At 46.8% G+C, this 20,751-nt stretch overlaps 1 protein-coding gene across 2 annotated transcripts in view; it reads right to left on the bottom strand.

Annotated features, from left to right (window-relative positions):
• The window catches only part of TATDN2 (TatD DNase domain containing 2), a 56,752-nt gene that overhangs the window by 14,365 nt on the left and 21,636 nt on the right, over nucleotides 1–20,751 (bottom strand). For both annotated transcript variants that reach the window (XM_068252797.1, XM_068252796.1), the window contains exons 4-5: nucleotides 3,669–4,487; nucleotides 2,564–2,691 (exon numbers count right to left, since the gene is read on the bottom strand). In XM_068252797.1, the coding sequence (XP_068108898.1) occupies nucleotides 2,564–2,691; nucleotides 3,669–4,487 (947 nt within the window). The remainder of the gene's footprint in view (nucleotides 1–2,563; nucleotides 2,692–3,668; nucleotides 4,488–20,751) is intronic.

Below are 20,751 nucleotides of genomic sequence, written 5' to 3'. Positions count from 1 at the left end.
TGCACTGAATCGCCACTACCGCCGCATACCTGGGGCCTCAGCCCACCCGCTCTGCAGTCTCTATGGCAATAGAGCTCTTTGAGCCGTTCAGGAGCAGATTTCATTGGCTCCCGACCCTGTGATTAATGTGAGCCAATAAGATTGGCTCACATTTATGACAGGGTCAGGAGCCAACAGCAGGGCGAGGGAGCGTCACCATAGTCCGAATGCGGTTAGCAGGTTTGGTTGAATAGCAGCTTTGAAAGGACAACTGTAACTTTCAGTAGGGAGAAGCATGTGGATGCCTCCCCAGTCTTCCTTCACCCCTCTGTTCTGCTGGGACGCTTTAAAGAGGAGCTGTTAGGTATAAGGTCTCAGAGAAAATAAAACACATATATCAGTAGCTAAAGATTGGCTGTACTTACATTACATATGCATTTCACTGTCCACGTTTGGATTTCACAGAATTTTTATATAGTATATGCAGAGATAGATGCTCCTGACAGCTCATGGCAGGCTCCATGTTTTTCTGCCAAATGTGTCGTCATGTCCTGCCTGCTTCCTGATCACAGAGGAGCTCGTACAGAATAACACAGTGTGCAGTGAATATTAATGAGCCATGTGGCTAGGAACAATAGCTGACTCCTGCAGTGTACTCTGCCCCGAGATTTATCAGTGCTTCACGCTGGACTGATTAGAAAGCTGCTGTAACGTCTCATTAGCAGCCGAGGGGAGGGCCCCAGAATGCTTTGCAGTTTACTATGCGGCTTGCGTCCTTATGGGTCTATAACAGCCTTTAAGATAAGCACACATCAAAGGTAACTGAGATTTTTATCTTCACTAATGGCTTTCTGGCTTCCTTCTAAACTGTTTAACACAGGAGAATAGAGGTTTAAATTAGCTTCTGCAGCCTGACAGTTACTCTTTAAAGAGACTCTGTACTTGGAAAAAAAAAAACTGTTTTGGGGGATACTTACCTTGGGAGCGGGAAGCCTTAGGGTCCCAATGAGGCTTTCCTGTCGACACTAAGGATTCCCCCTCCCATGTAGCTGCTTACTTCTCCACAATCCTGCGCAGGCACACAAGCAGCTCTTTGTTCGGGTAAGGCGGAAATAGCCAAACCCGATCGTAACCGTTCTACTGGGCAGAGTGGATCCATCGATTTCAGCCATTTGCGCCTTAACCCGGAGAGCTGCTAGTGCGCCTGTGTAGGATTGCGGTAGGTAAATATTTACCTCGAGGCGGTTCGGGGGGCTGCATCTCTAGATTGCAGGGACACTTGAAGACTGGGTACCCTCGGTAGGATCCAGAGTCTTCCCCCTTTCGCTTAATTACAGATTTTCCTTCAATAACCTTTGACATGATGACTGGTCGCGGTAACGCTCCCCTCCGTGTACGATTGATAGAAAAAAATGTATATCTATAGAGGCGGGAGCGTTCTGCGCTTGCGCATTTCGTAAAAGTTGCGCCTGCGCATGAGCCAGTAGTATGTTGAAGGAGGCCCGCGCGTACACAGTATCCTGCATCTTATGCAGTTGCCTAGCCTTCAGAAGGGCACAGCTGCTGTGCGGATCAGAGCAGAAAGACATGGAGGGACATGAAGTACTACAGGGGGCTGAAAGAAGTTTCAGGTAAGATTTCTTTCACTTTAGGTACCCTTTAAGCTTTAGATTGATTTAGAGAGTATCTGTAACAAAAAACAAGAGCCCCTAGGGTGGGACATACCTCGGGAAGGAGAAGCCTCTGGATCCTAAAGAGGCTTGTCCTGTCCTCCTCAGTAGAGGGGATCCAGTGCTGGGTCTCCCCGAGGATTTCCTTGTCGGCCGCTTGGCGCAAAGGCACAACAGTGGCTTATGATCGGGCTTAGCCATTTCCTCCAGAGCCCAAGTGGAGAGCCGCTACTGTGCAGGTGCAATTGTAAATATTATTGCCGCTCTGTGTCTGGGGGAGCCAGTGCTGGATCCAGATGGCTGAGCAGGATGGGGAAGCCTCTTTAGTATCCAGAGGCTTACTCCTCCCAAAGTCCCACCCAGGGTAGGTTTTATTACAGGTTTACTTTAAAGGACCACTCAAATGAGAAGACTAGAGAGGCTGCCATATGTATTTATTTTTAAACAATACCAGTTGCCTGGCAACCCTGCCGATTTATTTGGCTGCAGCAGTGTCTGAATAACAAAGAACAAGCATGCAGCTAACCTTGTCAGATCTGACAATAATGTCAGAAACACCCGATCTGCTGAATGCTTGTTCAGGGTCTATGGCTAAAAGTATGAGAAGCAGAGGATCAGCAGGATAGCCAGGCAACTGGTATAGTTTAAAAAAGAAATAAATATGGCAGCCTCCATATCCCTTGTTACAGTTGTCCTTTAATTTATTCCGTTTTCTGTTCTATTAGGAAAGCTTTGAACACATTGAAAAAGGCTCATTCAGACTTGCAATGGCTGATCGTTTGTTTTGGACAACAATTTAAATTTCAAAAAGGAGCAAATCATTAAAATGACTAAATAAAGGATGCTTTAGGGGAGAGGCCACAAGATAGACATGCAATGCAGAACTCCACAGCAAGAAGGCAGGCGTTGCTCACCGATGGATCTTGTAGTCTCGGGGAACCCACTCTTTCATGATCTTACACAGGTCCTCGTCTGCACCCCGACAATGGATGACCAGAGGCTTCCCCAGAGGCACGGCCAGCTTCAGCTGCTTCTCAAACACCTGGAACATGGAAATGGCATTAATAGCACCAGCAAACCTGGAAGACACACTGCACATTGGAGCAGTTAATAAAAGCGCTTCCAAAAATGGGCGCAAGCTAAATAGCACGTGCCGGGTCTGGCTGCTACGCCATTTAGTGGGCGGCTGTGAGTAAATGGTTATTTACTGCTTTCATTGGGAGGGGGGGGGGGGGGGGGGTCTTTGAGTTAGGCACTACCAGGGGAGGGTTCTGTGTGAGAGTAGCGAGAAAATTGCAGATATTTCAGTATATGAATCAGGTTGTACAATACCGTTAAATCTACAGATATTCTATTACTGCTATTAAATTGTTATTAATGGTTTGCGCCTAAATTAGCATGTAACTTTAAATGTATGCCTACATACTGCCTCCCACTGGACTGACTATATACAGTACAAACACCGGTACCTGCCATACTTCCAAAATAACTTATTAACCAGCTGTAAAAAGGTCAGGGAGGTTTTGGTGCAGAGTAATGAAGAGAGTATATAGGACACGTTTCAAGGGGCAAGTTGCTGGCATTTCTACTATACGGCCTCAGTGTTACTATGGAGAAATATTACTCTAGGCACAGCTTATGGGGTGTGAAAGAGTAAGTGTGTGTAAATGTGTCTTTTGTAAAAGTCTTGTATTTGAAACCATAGTTTTTGGACCCTGGGAGAGCCCCACCAGATGTCGCTATGAGCCCACCTTTCTGTCACACTTCTCTTTTTCTTTTAACCTAAGGCCCTGTATTAATCTGGGCTGTGGAGTTGAGGATTCAGTAAACTGAGGAGTCGAGGATGATTTCTGAACCAAGTCCGTAGCCTTTGTAAAAATTAGACTAAGGAGTCAGAGCAATTTTGGGTACCTGGAGTCGGTGACTTCATAAAATGATCTCCTTTACCCCCCCCCCCCCCCCGGGAAGAAAAAAAATACCCTGAAAGTTAATACGGCTGACTTTTCAGCTTCCTCTTACCGCATGCTGCTCCGCGATATTTGTAGAACATTTGTGGGAGTAATCCAGGCCCATCTCCCCAAAGGCTATGGCGTTGGGATGTCGCAGAGCCTGCAGCATCTCCTCTTCCAGTTCCCTAGTGTAATACTGTGCAAAGTGGGGGTGACAGCCAAAGGCTCCCCAGACCATGTTCTCGCTTAGGATGTGTTGCCAGGGCAGCCGCCGTAACGTGCGGGGGTCGCAGTAGTCTGTGATGCACCCCTGAAACTCCGCAGGGAAGGTGCTAGCAAACTGCTCACGAAGATCTGCAAAGGAACACCTGTGCTGAAGCCGTGCGAACAGCATATCCAGGTGGCAATGCGTGTCAATGAAGCCGTCCCCGAGGGATTTCGGAGCGTCACGGTCATCTGAAGGCAACACCTGAAACGTCCTCCTTACGCTTCTGGTTGTGCGATCGGAAGCCCAAGAAGCGTTAAAAGGAGCTGTGCGGTCCTGACTGCGGTTGAGGTCATCATCGCTGTCGCTGGACAAGTAACGGCTGCGCTCCTTGTTGTCGGAAGCCACAGAGACAAAGCTGCTGTTCAGCGAGTTCTGCCGCCATGTGTTCTGCTCCCTGCTGGGCTTGTATAAGGGACTGGTAGACGATGCATCCGTAGCGCGATTCCAAGGACTGCCAAACAGGAAACGGGGGTACGTCATATAATCAGACGACCTCCTCCTATCTTCTACAGGACTGGCCGGCACAGGAGTATCTTCCTGAGAAAATCTGGCGTAAGTGCCCACATCTTCTACGTCAGAGAAGTCACTTCCAATCGAGGGATCTTTTTCCATGGCTGTTCCCTGTTCAATGAAGACAGACACAAATATTACAACTAGGAACACAGCACATGCCTGATGTACACAAGTAGGGACAGGGATATGGTAGCTGCCATCTTTACTCCCTTAAAAGGAACCCGAGGTGAGAGGGATGTGAAGGCTGGCATATTTAATGGGTGCTGTAATGGGAACTTGTGCAGCAGCAGGATAAGCCATACCGGCCGTATCCTGCGCCCAAGTCTCCCGGCGGCGATTCCTCTTGTACTCAGCCAGGGCACTATCTGCACAGTTTGTACATTCTCCCAGTTTCTGCATGGGTTTCCTCCGGGCACTCTGCTTTCCTCCCACACCCCAAAAACATACAGATATGTTCATTGGCTTTCCCCTAAATTGGCCCTAGACTATGATACATACACTACACGATACATACATAGACATATGACTATGGTAGGGACTAGATTGTGAGCTCCTCTGAGAGACAGTTAGTGACAAGACAATATACTCTGTACAGTGCTGTGTAAAACGTAAATAAATAAAAAATTCATGCATAGCTCCCTTAGAATAATATAAAATAAAAAGCCTACTTACCTAGTTGTCATTTTGATCTTGAGTTCCAACTGCTTACTAAATCACTAACCCAGAAAAAGTGTGCAGACCCCAGACTCTACTGGCTGCATGCTTGTTCCAGGACTCAAGCTAACAATGCTGAAACATCAGCAGGACAGCCAAGGGAACCAACGGAATAAGGATGGAAGTCTCAATATTTTTCTCATCTCAAGATTTCCTTTGAATGGAAATTCAAATTTCCAAACACTCACTGACTTCCATATTATTGTCACACATTTTCGCTCAACTACTTTATTTTTATGTACATATAAAACAGCTGCTCCACGGGATTTCTAGCAGTAAGTGGCAGATAGAAGTAAAAAAATCTGTTGCCAGTCAATGGATTAGTCCAAGTGTCTAAAACACTAACAATGGCTCCTGCTCTGTGTGGCGAATGCAGGTCCAGGTAGAAAGCCATTTTGCACCAAACCTCCGTGCGAAGGGTCACTTCACACTTGAGCGGATACAAATCGGAAACAGTAAGTGCATCCGCAAGGCGTTCAGTCTGTTTTGCATCCACATGCAACATTCTCACCCATGCGTTCTGCGTGTCCACCAGTCCGCTCCCGTGGCGATCATGTCCGCATCGCCTCTCACCTGCCCTGCCACTGGTTGGTCCATCTATTCAGCCCGGAGGTCAGCAGGAGCATGGGGCTCTCCATAGGCTGCATCAGGCCAATTCTACCTAGCAACAAGATAATTTTTATTGGTCCAACATGAACCAATGAAAATTCTCCGTTACTGAGGATACTTATTGGTCTTTTTCAGCCCAATGGAGATCCCCATACTAATACAGGCCATCGGACTGTTTAGAAGGGACCGAGGGGCGGGACACAAGAGTATCACGGCAGAAATTGAAATGGGCAACGCGGAGGCGGGGACTGTGTGTTCTCATAGGCTTTCATTGGACACTTTTCTCATCTGGTCAAATGTGGCAAGTTTTCTAAGCGGAGCTTAGAAAAAAAAAAAAGTCACAAGTACGTTTTTTTAACTACTTTCGGACCGAGCGAGTGCGAATCTACGTCGGGCAGGGGGCGCTGCGGTCCTGACCGGACGTAAACTCTACGTCCCATTGACCGCGCACCCCTGCCCGTCTCCGCCGCTCGGTCCGCTCTGCCCCCGCCGCTCGTTGCGGCCCTGCCGCCTCTATGACAGCAGAGCACTGTGAGCCGGGCAGGAGCCGTTTTCATTGGCTCCTGGCCCTGTCATTCATGTAAGCCGCTCTCATTGGCTTACATGGAGTGACAGAGTCAGGAGCCAATGAAAGCGGCTCCTGACCGGCGCACAGCGCTCTGCCGTCATAGCGACGGCAGAGAGAGCAGCCTGCGGCGGGGACAGAGCGGCGTGTACGGCGGGAGCGACGGTAACTTGTGGCGATTTACGGGACCAGCACCCTCTGGTCCTTAAGGGGGCAGAGGGGGCTGGTCCAGAAAGGGTTAAGCAAGTGTGAACCGGCCCTAACACAGCAGAGTGCCTCCCCTACAAGATCATTTACAGATTCAGCAGAATGTAGAGGGAACAGCTACCTGAGGCAGTTTTCCAATTTTGTTTCCCATTTGGAATTCCGATTTTCCCTGAATGCAATCAACAGAAAAAACGGAGAAAAAAAAAAACGCAGCATGCAGTAATGAATACAATAAAAAAACAAAACAAAAACGAATCGGAAGTAAAAAAACGATTAAAAATGGGAATCGCATGCAGTGTGCAGGGAGCTTTACACCTATTTTTGTGTTGCGTTGGGATGTGATGCGCCTGCCGCATCCCAACGCAACACAAAAAATGACTACTGTGACTGTGTGGCAGAGTGCGCCGACACGCTCATATGCGTAGCCCCACCTCACTGCTAATTGACGTACTGCCAGCTGGACAAGCTGGATACATGAAGGTAATGGTTTATACTCTGTTTGCCTGCCTCATGTATCCTTTAAGACAGACGTGCAGCCTGGAACAGCTATCTTACTTACATTACACCAGCTCAGCAGCACAGTAACCATGGCAACTCAAAAACAAGATAGAGAACATATATATATTATACACACACACACACAGAAATATAGTAAATTACTTTTCCTGATCCCTTGGCGTTTACTATAAAAGGATTCTAAAAAAAGTAAAAGCCTGTCTTGAACTAGTCTCTTCATATTCAGCAAATGCATACCTGTGTGTGCTAGATGGCTGTGCAACTATCTCTCAGCATCTCCTCCAGTCCATGTGCTTCTCTGCCTGCCTAGTGCTTCTGTGTCTCCTCATTCTAGCTTTTGACAACATGCCCAGACCCTGTACATTCTCCAGCTTTTCTCCAATCAAATATTCCCAGCTGCCGGCAGATAGACTGAGCTTTCTTACCACCCCTCCCCTACTAACAAACAGAGCATGAATTATTTCTGGCGTTCTATGAAAAAAACACATCTTTAACCACTTGAGGACCACGGGCTTAAAGAGACTCTGTAACCTCAAAAACATCCCCTGAGGGGTACTCACCTCGGGTGGGGGAAGCCCCCGGATCCTAATGAGGCTTCCCACGCCGTCCTCTGTCCCACGGGGGTCTCGCTGCAGCCCTCCGAACAGCCGGCGACAGACCCGACTGTAAATTCAATATTTACCTTTGCTGGCTCCAGCGGGGGCGCTGTGGCGGCTTTCGGCTCGGAAGTAGACGGAAATACCCGATCTCAGTCGGGTCCGCTCTACTGCGCAGGCGGCAGAAACTTGCGCCTGCGCAGTAGAGAAGACCCGACGGTGATCGGGTATTTCCGCCTACTTCGGAGCCGACAGCCGTCAGAGCGCCTGCAAGGAGCCAGGAAGGTAAATATTAACGTCATCTTGTACGGAGGGCTGCAGCGAGACCCCTGAGGGACGGAGGACGGCGTGGGAAGCCTCATTAGGATCCGGAGGCTTCCCCCACCCGAGGTGAGTATCCACCAGGGGACGTTTTGACGTTACAGATTCTCTTTAAAGCGGACCCAAACCAAACATTTTTTTAATTCAAAATATTTAGTTGCAGCACTCTGACACATCTAAACATAAATAAACACTCCTTCAAGCCTATGAGCATTTCAGTGCATGCTTTTCACCCTTCTCTTTTCATAACTAGGGTTATACAGGTGGCAGCCATTAGCAATTCCTCCTTTGCTGGACACCACCTACTCCACCAGTTTGCCAGATTCTGTCCCGGCAATATTAAAGGAAGGGAGAAGTTCCTCCAATAAATGTAAAATATTTTATATTTGTCATCATGCAGCTGAAAAAAAGGCTATTTATTATTATAAATTTAGAAAATAGATTTTGTTTCTGAATTTTTTTTTTAATTTGGGTCCACTTTAAACCCCCCTAAAGACCAGGCCATTTTTCATTGAAAAGGCCACTGCAGGGCTGTACAACTCAGCACACAAGTGATTCCCCCCCCCCCCCCTCCCCTTTTCTCCCCACCAACAGAGCTTTCTGTTGGTGGGGTATGATCAATCCCCCAATGTTTGTTGATTTTAATTTTTTTAACCACCTTAGCGGTAATGACAAGCTCAGCTCATCCATTACCGCCGCGGTGGATATCTCCGGCCCCTGTGGGCCGATTTTGATATTTTTTTTTAATACACGCAGCTAGCACTTTGCTAGAAAAGCAGAAAAATCACATTTACAACAGGATTTTCTGCTTGCTGTAAAAGCGGATCAGACTAGATGGGCAGATCCGCCCTCTAGTGGTGAATCATGTATTTGATTCAGAAAAAGAAAAAAAAACAAACAAACAAAAAAAAAAACACTGTCCGCACGCCACCCTGGCGATTTTAATGCAACGCCAGGGTGGTTAATAAATAAAATTTTACCTTTTTTTTATTATTATTTTTCTCCCCAGACCTCCCTTCCCCCTCCAGCCGATCACTGCAGAGTCTCCCAGGGTGACAGCTGAGTCACACGGCTGTCCCCAGTACAGCGCTGCCTTAGATTGCAGCACTGTACACTGTTATTAGACAGCGATCATCACTGGGAGACTGATGACGGAGCGGTGATCCCCTGCAGACTCCGCTCCCAGGACTGCATGCCGATTGGAGTTAGGCGGTCCTGGGGCTGCCGCCACGTCTGCGCCAAATTGTGTGGAGCGGTCTTTAAGAAGTTAAAGAAAATCTGTAATGAAAAGAAAACAAAAAAAAAAACCACTGGGACATACTTACCTTGGGAGGGGGAAGCCTCTGCATCCTAACAAGGCTTCCCCATCCTGCGGTGTCCCAGCAATCCTGCGCTGCAGCCCCCTGAACAGTGGCCAGGTAAATATTTACCTACCGCAATCCTGCGCACCCGCACTAGTGGCTCTCTGTTTAGGTTAATAGCTGAATCCGATCATATCCGCTCTAATACGCAGGAGTCCTTTGCACCTACGCAGTAGAGCTGATACAATAGTGTTCGCCTGTGCAGGATCGCGGAGAGGTAAAGATTACTTGCACCTGTGCAACCTTGTCAAGCTTTGTTGAGGGACTTTTGGGGGAGCCAACACTGGACTCCCCCAAGCTGCAGAGGATGGGGAAGCTTCACTGTGACCCTGAGGCTTCCCCCTCCAGAGGCAAGTATTTCCAGAGGGTTTTTTTTCGTTACAGGGTCTCTTTAAAGTGTACCGGAGGCGGTGCAGCTGGAGGGCAGATGGGACACAGAGGCATGTTCCCTGCTGTAGGACATGCCTCTGTGTCGGCCCCTGCGCAGCTCCCCCACCGCCGTGCTATCACCTTTCTGGCATAACTTTCTATGCTAAAGGAATATGTACAATGTACTGTTTTTTCAGAATAGAAGACACTTTTTCTCCCCCCAAAAATGGGTAGAAAAAGTCCCAGTACTAATAGATTTTACACAGGGGAGCGGAGGAGACCGGTGAGGATGTTGAAGGACCACACAGGGGTCATCCCTGCGGCATCTGAGCGGCTTCCGGCATCTGTGTACGGAAGCTGGAGTGTCACATGACCCGATGCGGGTCAGCTGACACTCCGGCCTCTGTGCACTGAGGAAGCTGGAGAGCCACTCTGAGCCTGCGGGGAGGTAGAAGGAGACTGCCAGGCATCACTGTAGCCTTGGCAAGTATTGCAGGGGGGAGGTTTGTGCTATTTCGGACAGTTGCACAAGCACTCGGCAAGTACATGCAACCCCCCCCCCAGTGCCGGGGACTTTACTGTACTAGGAAAAACAGATGTTTAACCTCCTATAGCGGTGTATTGTGAAAAAGCCTTTAGTTAAAAAAATACATATAATGTGAACGGAGCCATAGGAAAACATCGACATTACCGTCACCTGGGCTGCAAATCAGTTGTCCATTCAGTTATAACTGACAGTAACATATGTAGTGTAAAAGGAGCCTTAAAGGACAACTGTAATGGAGGGATATGGAGGCTGCCATATTTATTTCCTTTTAACCACTTGAGGACCTAGGGCTTTCTACCCCTTAAGGACCGGCCACTTTTTTTCCATTCAGACCACTGCAGCTTTCACGGTTTATTGCTCGCTCATACAACCTACCACCTAAATGAATTTTGGCTCCTTTTCTTGTCACTAATAAAGCTTTCTTTTGATGCTATTTGATTGCTCCTGCGATTTTTACTTTTTATTATATTCATCAAAAAAGACATGAATTTTGGCAAAAAAATGATTTTTTTAACTTTCTGTGCTGACATTTTTCAAATAAAGTAAAATTTCTGTATACATGCAGCGCGAAAAATGTGGACAAACATGTTTTTGATAAAAAAAAACCCATTCAGTGTATATTTATTGGTTTGGGTAAAAGTTATAGCGTTTACAAACTATGGTGCCAAAAGTGAATTTTCCCATTTTCAAGCATCTCTGACTTTTCTGACCCCCTGTCATGTTTCATGAGGGGCTAGAATTCCAGGATAGTATAAATACCCCCCAAATGACCCCATTTTGGAAAGAAGACATCCCAAAGTATTCACTGAGAGGCATAGTGAGTTCATAGAAGATATTATTTTTTGTCACAAGTAAGCGGAAAATGACACTTTGTGAGAAAAAAAAAAAAAAAAAAAAGTTTCCATTTCTTCTAACTTGCGACAAAAAAAAAATGAAATCTGCCACGGACTCACCATGCCCCTCTCTGAATACCTTGAAGGGTCTACTTTCCAAAATGGGATCATTTGTGGGGTGTGTTTACTGTCCTGACATTTTGGGGGGTGCTAAATTGTAAGCACCCCTGTAAAGCCTAAAGGTGCTCATTGGACTTTGGACCCCTTAGCGCAGTTAGGCTGCAAAAAAGTGCCACACATGTGGTATTGCCGTACTCAGGAGAAGTAGTATAATGTGTTTTGGGGTGTATTTTTACACATACCCATGCTGGGTGGGAGAAATATCTCTGTAAATGACAATTTGTTAATTTTTTTTACACACAATTGTCCATTTACAGAGATATTTCTCCCACTCAGCATGGGTATGTGTAAAAATACACCACAAAACACATTATACTACTTCTCCTGAGTACGGCGATACCACATGTGTGGCACTTTTTTGCACCCTAACTGCGCTAAAGGGCCCAAAGTCCAATGAGTACCTTTAGGATTTCACAGGTCATTTTGAGAAATTTCGTTTCAAGACTACTCCTCACGGTTTAGGGCCCCTAAAATGCCAGGGCAGTATAGGAACCCCACAAATGACCCCATTTTAGAAAGAAGACACCCCAAGGTATTCCGTTAGTAGTATGGCGAGTTCATAGAAGATTTTATTTTTTGTCACAAGTTAGCGGAAAATGACACTTTGTGAAAAAACACAATTAAAATCAATTTCCGCTAACTTTTGACAAAAAATAAAATCTTCTATGAACTCACCATACTCCTAACGGAATACCTTGGGGTGTCTTCTTTCTAGAATGGGGTCATTTGTGGGGTTCCTATACTGCCCTGGCATTTTAGGGGCCCTAAACCGTGAGGAGTAGTCTTGAAACGAAATTTCTCAAAATGACCTGTGAAATCCTAAAGGTACTCATTGGACTTTGGGCCCTTTAGCGCAGTTAGGGTGCAAAAAAGTGCCACACATGTGGTATCGCCATACTCGGGAGAAGTAGTACAATGTGTTTTGGGGTGTATTTTTACACATACCCATGCTGGGTGGGAGAAATACCTCTGTAAATGGACAATTGTGTGTAAAAAAATCAAAAGATTGTCATTTACAGAGGTATTTCTCCCACCCAGCATGGGTATGTGTAAAAATACACCCCAAAACACATTGTACTACTTCTCCCGAGTACGGCGATACCACATGTGTGGCACTTTTTTGCACCCTAACTGCACTAAGGGGCCCAAAGTCCAATGAGTACCTTTAGGATTTCACAGGTCATTTTTGTTTCAAGACTACTCCTCACGGTTTAGGGCCCCTAAAATGCCAGGGCAGTATAGGAACCCCACTAATGACCCCATTTTAGAAAGAAGACACCCCAAGGTATTCCGTTAGGAGTATGGTGAGTTCATAGAAGATTTTATTTTTTTGTCACAAGTTAGCGGAAATTGATTTTAATAGTTTTTTTTCACAAAGTGTCATTTTCCGCTAACTTGTGACAAAAAATAAAATCTTCTATGAACTCACCATACTCCGTACGGAATACCTTTGGGTGTCTTCTTTCTAGAATGGGGTCATTTGTGGGGTTCCTATACTGCCCTGGCATTTTAGGGGCCCTAAACCGTGAGGAGTAGTCTTGAAACCAAATGTCGCAAAATGACCTGTGAAATCCTAAATTGGACTTTGGGCCCCTTAGCGTACTTAGGGTGTAAAAAAGTGCCACACATGTGGTACCGCTGTACTCAGGAGAAGTAGTATAATGCGTTTTGGGGTGTATTTTTACACATACCCATGCTAAGTGGGAGAAATATCTCTGTAAATGACAATTGTTTGATTTTTTTACACACAATTGTCCATTTACATAGAAATTTCTCCCACCCAGCATGGGTATGTGTAAAAATACACCCCAAAACACATTATACTACTTTTCCTGAGTACGGCGGTACCACATGTGTGACACTTTTTTGCAGCCTAGGTGCGCTAAGGGGCCCAACGTCCTATTCACAGGTCATTTTGAAGCATTTGTTTTCTAGACTACTCCTCGCGGTTTAGGGCCCCTAAAATGCCAGGGCAGTATAGGAACCCCACAAGTGACCCCATTTTAGAAAGAAGACACCCCAAGGTATTCCGTTAGGTGTATGGCGAGTTCATAGAAGATTTTATTTTTTGTCACAAGTTAGTGAAAAATGACACTTTGTGAAAAAAAACCAATAAAAATTAATTTCCGCTAACTTTTGACAAAAAATTAAATCTTCTATGAACTCGTCATACACCTAACATAATACCTTGGGGTGTCTTTTTTTTCTAAAATGGGGTCACTTGTGGGGTTCCTATACCGCCCTGGCATTTTACAGGCCCAAAACCGTGAGTAGTCTGGAAACCAAATGTCTCAAAATGACTGTTCAGGGGTATAAGCATCTGCAAATTTTGATGACAGGTGGTCTATGAGGGGGCGAATTTTGTGGAACCGGTCATAAGCAGGGTGGCCTTTTAGATGACAGGTTGTATTGGGCCTGATCTGATGGATAGGAGTGCTAGGGGGGTGACAGGAGGTGATTGATGGGTGTCTCAGGGGGTGGTTAGAGGGGAAAATAGATGCAATCCATGCACTGGGGAGGTGATCGGAAGGGGGTCTGAGGGTTTGGCCGAGTGATCAGGAGCCCACACGGGGCAAATTGGGGCCTGATCTGATGGGTAGGTGTGCTAGGGGGTGACAGGAGGTGATTGATGGGTGTCTCAAGGTGTGATTAGAGGGGGGAATGGATGCAAGCAATGCACTGGCGAGGTGATCAGGGCTGGGGTCTGAGGGCATTCTGAGGGTGTGGGCGGGTGATTGAGTGCCCTAGGGGCAGATAGGGGTCTAATCTGATAGGTAGCAGTGACAGGGGGTGATTGATGGGTAATTAGTGGGTGTTTAGGGTAGAGAATAGATGGAAACACTGCGCTTGGGTGGTGATCTGATGTCGGATCTGCGGGCGATCTATTGGTGTGGGTGGGTGATCAGTTTGCCCGCAAGGGGCAGGTTAGGGGCTGATTGATGGGTGGCAGTGACAGCGGGTGATTGATGGGTGGCAGTGACAGGGGGTGATTGATGGGTGGCAGTGACAGGGGGTGATTGATGGGTGATTGATAGGTGATTGACAGGTAATCAGTGGGTTATTACAGGGGAGAACAGATGTAAATATTGCACTGGCGAATTGATAAGGGGGGTCTGAGGGCAATCTGAGCGTGTAGGCGGTCGATTGGGTGCCCGCAAGGGGCAGATTAGGGTCTGATCTGATAGGTAACAGTGACAGGTGGTGATAGGGAGTGATTGATGGGTGATTGATGGGTAATTAGTGGGTGTTTAGAGGAGAGAATAGATGGAAACACTGCGCTTGGGTGGTGATCTGATGTCGGATCTGCGGGCGATCTATTGGTGTGGGTGATCAGATTGCCCGCAAGGGGCAGGTTAGGGGCTGATTGTTGGGTGGCAGTGACAGGGGGTGATTGATGGGTGATAGGTGATTGGCAGGTGATTGACAGGTGATCAGTGGGTTATTACAGGGAAGGACAGATGTAATTAATGCACTGGCGAATTGATAAGGGGGGGGGGGGGGGGGGTCTGAGGGCAATCTGAGCGTGTGGGCGGGTGATTGGGTGCCCGCAAGGGGCAGATTAGGGTCTGATCTGATAGGTAACAGTGACAGGTGGTGATAGGGGGTGATTGATGGGTAATTAGTGGGTGTTTAGAGAAGATAACAGATGTAAACGATACATTTGGGAGGTAATCTGACGGCGGGTTTGCGGGCGATCTAATGGTGTGGGTGGGTGATCAGATTGCCCGCAAGGGGCAGGTTAGGGGCTGATTGATGGGTGGCAGTGACAGGGGGTGACAGGGGGTGATTGATGGGTGATAGGTGATTGGCAGGTGATTGACAGGTGATCAGTGGGTTATTACAGGGAAGAACAGATGTAATTAATGCACTGGTGAATTGATAAGGGGGGGTCAGAGGGCAATCTGAGCGTGTGGGCGGGTGATTGGGTGCCCGCAAGGGGCAGATTAGGGTCTGATCTGATAGGTAAAAGTGACAAGTGGTGATAGGGGGTGATTGATGGGTGATTGATGGGTAATTAGTGGGTGTTTAGAGGAGAGAATAGATGTAAACAATGGATTTGGGAGGTGATCTGATGTCGGATCTGTGGGCGATCTATTGGTGTGGGTGGGTGATCAGATTGCCCGCAAGGGGCAGGTTAGGGGCTGATTGATGGGTGGCAGTGTCAGGGGGTGATTGACGGGTGATTGATGGGTGATTGACGGGTGATTGACAGGTGATTGACAGGTGATTGACAGGTGATCAGGGGGATAGATGCATACAGTAAACAGGGGGGGGTGGTCTGGGGGGGGGTCTGGGGAGAATCTGAGGGGTGGGGGGTGATCAGGAGGGGGCAGGGAGCAGGGGGGGGGGGATAAAAAAAAAATAGCGTTGACAGATAGTGACAGGGAGTGATTGATGGGTGATTAGGGGGGTGATTGGGTGCAAACAGGGGTCTGGGGGGTGGGCAGGGGGGGGTCTGATGGGTGCTGTGGGCGATCTGGGGCAGGGGGGGGAGAAATCAGTGTGCTTGGGTGCAGACTAGGGTGGCTGCAGCCTGCCCTGGTGGTCCCTCGGACACTGGGACCACCAGGGCAGGAGGCAGCCTGTATAATACACTTTGTAAACATTACAAAGTGTATTATACACTTTGTATGCGGCGATCGCGGGGTTAACATCCCGCCGGCGCTTCCGTATAGCCGGCGGGATGTTGCGGCGAGCGAGCGGTGACAGGCGCCGGCGGAGGATCGCGTCACGGATGACGCGATCGCTCCGCCCATGCCCTTAAATGGACCGCCGCCTCTGTGGGTGAGGCCGTCCTGCAGGGCTCCACTTCCCCGCCGCCCCTGTGTAGTGGGCGGTCGGGAAGTGGTTAAACAATACCAGTTACCTGGCCATCTTGCTGCTACTCTGCCTCTAATACTTTGTCATAGACCCTGAATAAGCATGCAGCAGGCGTTTGACAGTCAGATCTGACAAGATTAACTGCATGCTGTTTCTGGTGTAATTCAGACACTACTGCAGCTAAATAAACCAGCAGGCAACTCGTGGGCGATACAATAATATCGCCAGGGGGCGGTGCAGCACATTTTTATTTTTTATTTTTTTTAATCATGTAGCTAGCCTAGCATTAGCTACATGATAGCCGCTGCGCAGTGGCATCCCCCACCCCCTCCGATCGCCTCTGGCGATCAAATGCAAACAGGAAATCCCGTTCAGAACGGGGATTTCCTGTTTGGCTTCCCCCGTCGCCATGGCGACGATTGGGATGACGGCAACGTCGTCGTGACGTCAGAGGGAGTCCCGATCCACCCCTCAGCGCTGCCTGGCACTAATTGGCCAGGCTGCGCACGGGGTCTGTGGGGGGGGGGGGGCACGGCAGGTAGCGGCGAATCAGCGCGGAGCGGCGGCGATCCGTATATACACGCAGCTACCAAAGTGCTAGCTCCATGCAAAAAAAAAAAAAAAAAAAAAAAAAAAAAAAAAATTATGCAAATCGGCCCACCAGGGCCTGAGAAATCCTCTGTGGCGGTTTACCCCGAGCTCAGCTCTGGATTATCGCCCAGAGGGTTAAAAGGAAATAAATACAGCAGCCTCCATATCTGGGGCTCGATTTACAAAAGGGTGCTAACTAAAGCACGCCTAAAAGCTTTAGGCATGCCAACTAGGGTGCTAAGCAGTTAGCACGCCCAAAGTTTTTAATGTTCGCGCACAAACATCGCACCAGTTGCCCCTAAAACATTGTTTCGGGTGATAACTAAGTAGTTGCCAAGGTAACCACTCCACAGCAGGCACAAACCATATCCTTTTTGCCTCAGAACTTGCTCATTGGAACCACTTGGCCACACAACAAAATTCCTGCAGCCACCAGTGCTTGTTAACACAGATGACCGCCACCAAGGATAAACCAAATGGAGAGTGGTTGACTCTAATGGTTAACCGCTCTCCATTTGGTTTATCCTTGGTGGCGGTTGTCATGAATGATGATATGAAGTTGGGACAATTATCGATTCCGTATCATTCTGCAAAGCAGCGCAGAATGTCAGTTCTGTTTTAAAATGTACAGCAAATGTTCACTCTGGAGACCCAGAGATCAATGAAAAAAGATTTTATACACACCTGGGGCTTCCTCTGGCGATAAGAGGCAGTGCAGGACAGCGGCATGGGAGCGATCCATGCTGATGGGGCTGGATGAAGCCCCAGGTATGTATAAAATCTTTTTTCATTTTTCAGGTTCCTTCGTCTCTGGTTCCCTTTAAAAACAGACCCCTCACCCACTTCCTTATCAGCTATTCACATGTAGGTGTTAGGGCCAAATGCTGGCCTTGTAGCAGAATAAGCAGATAGTGATCAGTCCTTTTTGGTTCCCTCTCAAAACTCTCAGATTTTCCCTCCACAAAACTGTGGACAGACAATAGAAGACTTCCTTCAGGGCCCTTTTCCACCAGCGCGTTTGCGCTGGCTGAATCGCAAAACCGCAAACCGCTAGCGATTTTACAATCGCTACGGTTTGCTTTTTAACATAGGAATCGCGGTAGGTCATTTCCACTACCGCGATTCGCTTTTGTCGGGAACGCGAACGCGCGGCGGAGTGATAATTGCCGCGATTTTGCTATGCAGTGCATAGCATAGCAAAATCGCGGCCGCAAACGTCGGGGAATCGCCGGTTTTGCGATTCAGCAATCGCTAGCGTTCAGCGTGAACGCTAGCGATTGCAGGTGGAAAAGGGCCCTTACTAATAATCCAAGATGTGTTTATCGCAGACAAAAGAATATATTTTCCGGTTCCTAAAAATCAGCCTAATAGCTCCTTCAATTTATAGCAGTCTAGTGGCTATGGAAACAGTTATTTGGCGTTCGCTGAGCACACGTTACCTTACTGCTATTTGGTGTCATTTGATCAAACATCAGCCGCAGGTTAAAAATCTGCCCTCGGATTTGCTGTGCGCCAATCCGGAGAGAAATGGTGTAGGTTATTGGTAAATTGTGCCATTCTATGCTTGTACAAAAACTATCATGCTCTGCAGGAGGTAAACACACCTACTTTTCAGGTACGCCAGCCCCAAATCTCAGATGGCAGTCCCGACCCCTGGCAGTCCTCCAAATTCCACCAACCAAGAGCTTTCTCGATGCATGTGTTCCCAGGAGGACCGGGCGCATGCCATATAAGGACTTGTGATATCAATGCCTGCATTTCAACTGGACTTTGTTTCTATTCCACACAGACTGCATTAATTTAAGTAAACTTTTCAGAGTTATCCCCTTTTATTTTAAGCTTTGTGTTTATATGTTAGTGTATATAAATGTGTGGAATGCATTTTTGTTATTAAAACGTTTAAAAAATCGTTTTAACGGTTATGACCTGTTCCTGAACATACACAATCAGACTTACTCCTCTGCAAGCGTTACCTTGTGGTCTATAGTATCTTGCATCTACAACCTGTATGCTTGAATCAGGCACAGATAGACAGATCTTACGCCGATCCCTGCATACAGCTAAGGTTATGTTACAGTGTGTTAACAGTTACAATCGTGCGCTGACTCGCATGTGGTGGCAAGCATTTGAATTGTCTGTGTGTGGTGACTCCTTTGGAGACAGAAAACTCCTCTCTGGTAGTCGGTTCATAGATTGCGAATCCACATATGGGCATCTATGCACAAAACGACAGCGAGAGTGTATCTGACTGAGCGATTGACCCAATCATGGATCGGCCCTTGCAGATCTCAACAGCGTTTACCTGTTTTAATGAGCACTGGAAGCTTCACGAATTTTGTTGTGTGACCAAGTGAATCCAATGAGCAAGCGCTGATGCAAAAAGGATATGTGTATATACAATGCCATGCACACAAATACCATAACTATGCTGGTTTTTTTTTTTTTTGAATTTCATTTCTCTGCATGAGAGTTAAAATCGGGTATGCAGGTGAGAGTTTGTCTGTGTCAGAACCTAGTCGGACTACAGCGTAACCCTCACTAATAAGAAATTATAACCATAAAACACTTTCCTACCAGAAAATGGCTTCAGAGAGCAGGAAAGAGATAAAAAGTCAATAGTTCACATATTTTTAGCTCTAGCATACTTCAATTACTGTAATGTGTCATTGAGCCAAGAAATGACATAAAATATAAAAAAAAAAAAATTAAATCATTTTTAGGAGTAGGGGGATAAATACAATTGTTCATCTCATCAGTTTACTTCCACCTCTGTATGCCTTTAACCACTTACCACACCAGATGCAGTATAATCATGGCCTAGGAAAACTTCACTTCAAGACCCAGGGCTGTGAATACTCGTCTGCTCGCTCCCATCGCCGCCAGTTATCGGGAAGATGAATGAATGGGAACGCAGTCCCCGTGTCAATGAATGCCGGCGTCTATTAGATGCCTGCGTCATTGTATCTTCCTGGAGTTACAGTGCCACGCATTACTTCTGATTTTCTACTTACGTATGCGAATCAGAAATAATGCGCGAGGACATCTTGTGGTCAAATAGTAAAACTACATTTAAATGCATTTTATTTAGTAAAAATATCAACACATGTAAAATTAACTATTTCCCCCCACTCTCCCCCATAGTACCCCCAATTTTTTTTTTGTATAGAAAAACAAAATATACATAGAAGAAAAATACATAGTTACCTTAGGGACTCAACTTTTTTTTAATATGTATGTCAAGAGGGTATATTACTGTTATTTTTTTACTTTACGGGCTTGTCTTTAGTGATGGACGCAAAACTGAAAAAATACACCTTTATTTCCAAATAAAATATTAGCGCCATACATTGTACTAGGGAAATATTTTAAATGTTGCAATAATCGGGACAAATGGGCAAATAAAATGGGGGTTTTATCCACAGTAGAACATTTTATTTTAACACTATAATGGCTGAAAACTGAGAAATGATGATTTTTTTCCCCTTATTCCAATTAAAATGCTTTTTAGAATAAAATAATTCTTAGCATAATGTTCTTAGCATAATGTGGCGAAAAAAACAAGATAATAGATAATTTTGCTGTGATTAAGTTATTGGCCAAAGAATGGGAGGAGCGCAGACAGGTGAAAATTGCTCTGGTCCTAAGGGCCTGTTTACACTACAAGAATACCACAGGCTTTACCACCCCCTAAAGACCAGGCCATTTTTCACAAAAAGGGCCACTGCAGCTTCAAGGCCAAGCTGCAGGGCCACAGCTCAGCAAACAAGTGATCCCCCCCCCCTTTTCTCCCCACCAACAGAGCACTCTGTTGGTGGGATCTGACCACTCTGCAGATGTCTTTTTTTTTATATTTGATTTCATAATATTTTTCCCTATATATTTTTTTTATTTATTTTGTAATCCCCCCCCCCTCCCTCCCACAGCCAATCAGCGAAGTCGGCTGTCGTAGGCTTCAGCCTATGACAGCCGATCACTTTTGTGCCACCCAGGGGGACAGCCGTGTCTCCGCCGCTGGGAGACTGATGGCGGAGCTCCGTCATCCATGACGGCATCAGCACGCGCGATCTCCTGCAAATCCCCACCCCAGTACTTGACGCCAAAATGGCGTTAGGTGGTCCTGGGGCTGCTGCCTTGATCACGGC

The sequence above is a fragment of the Hyperolius riggenbachi genome, chromosome 9, assembly GCF_040937935.1.
Source record: "Hyperolius riggenbachi isolate aHypRig1 chromosome 9, aHypRig1.pri, whole genome shotgun sequence".
In the NCBI taxonomy this organism is placed as follows: Eukaryota; Metazoa; Chordata; class Amphibia; order Anura; family Hyperoliidae; genus Hyperolius; species Hyperolius riggenbachi.
The sequence above is the reverse complement of the archived record's forward strand: the minus strand, read 5'-3'. Positions and strand labels throughout refer to the sequence as shown.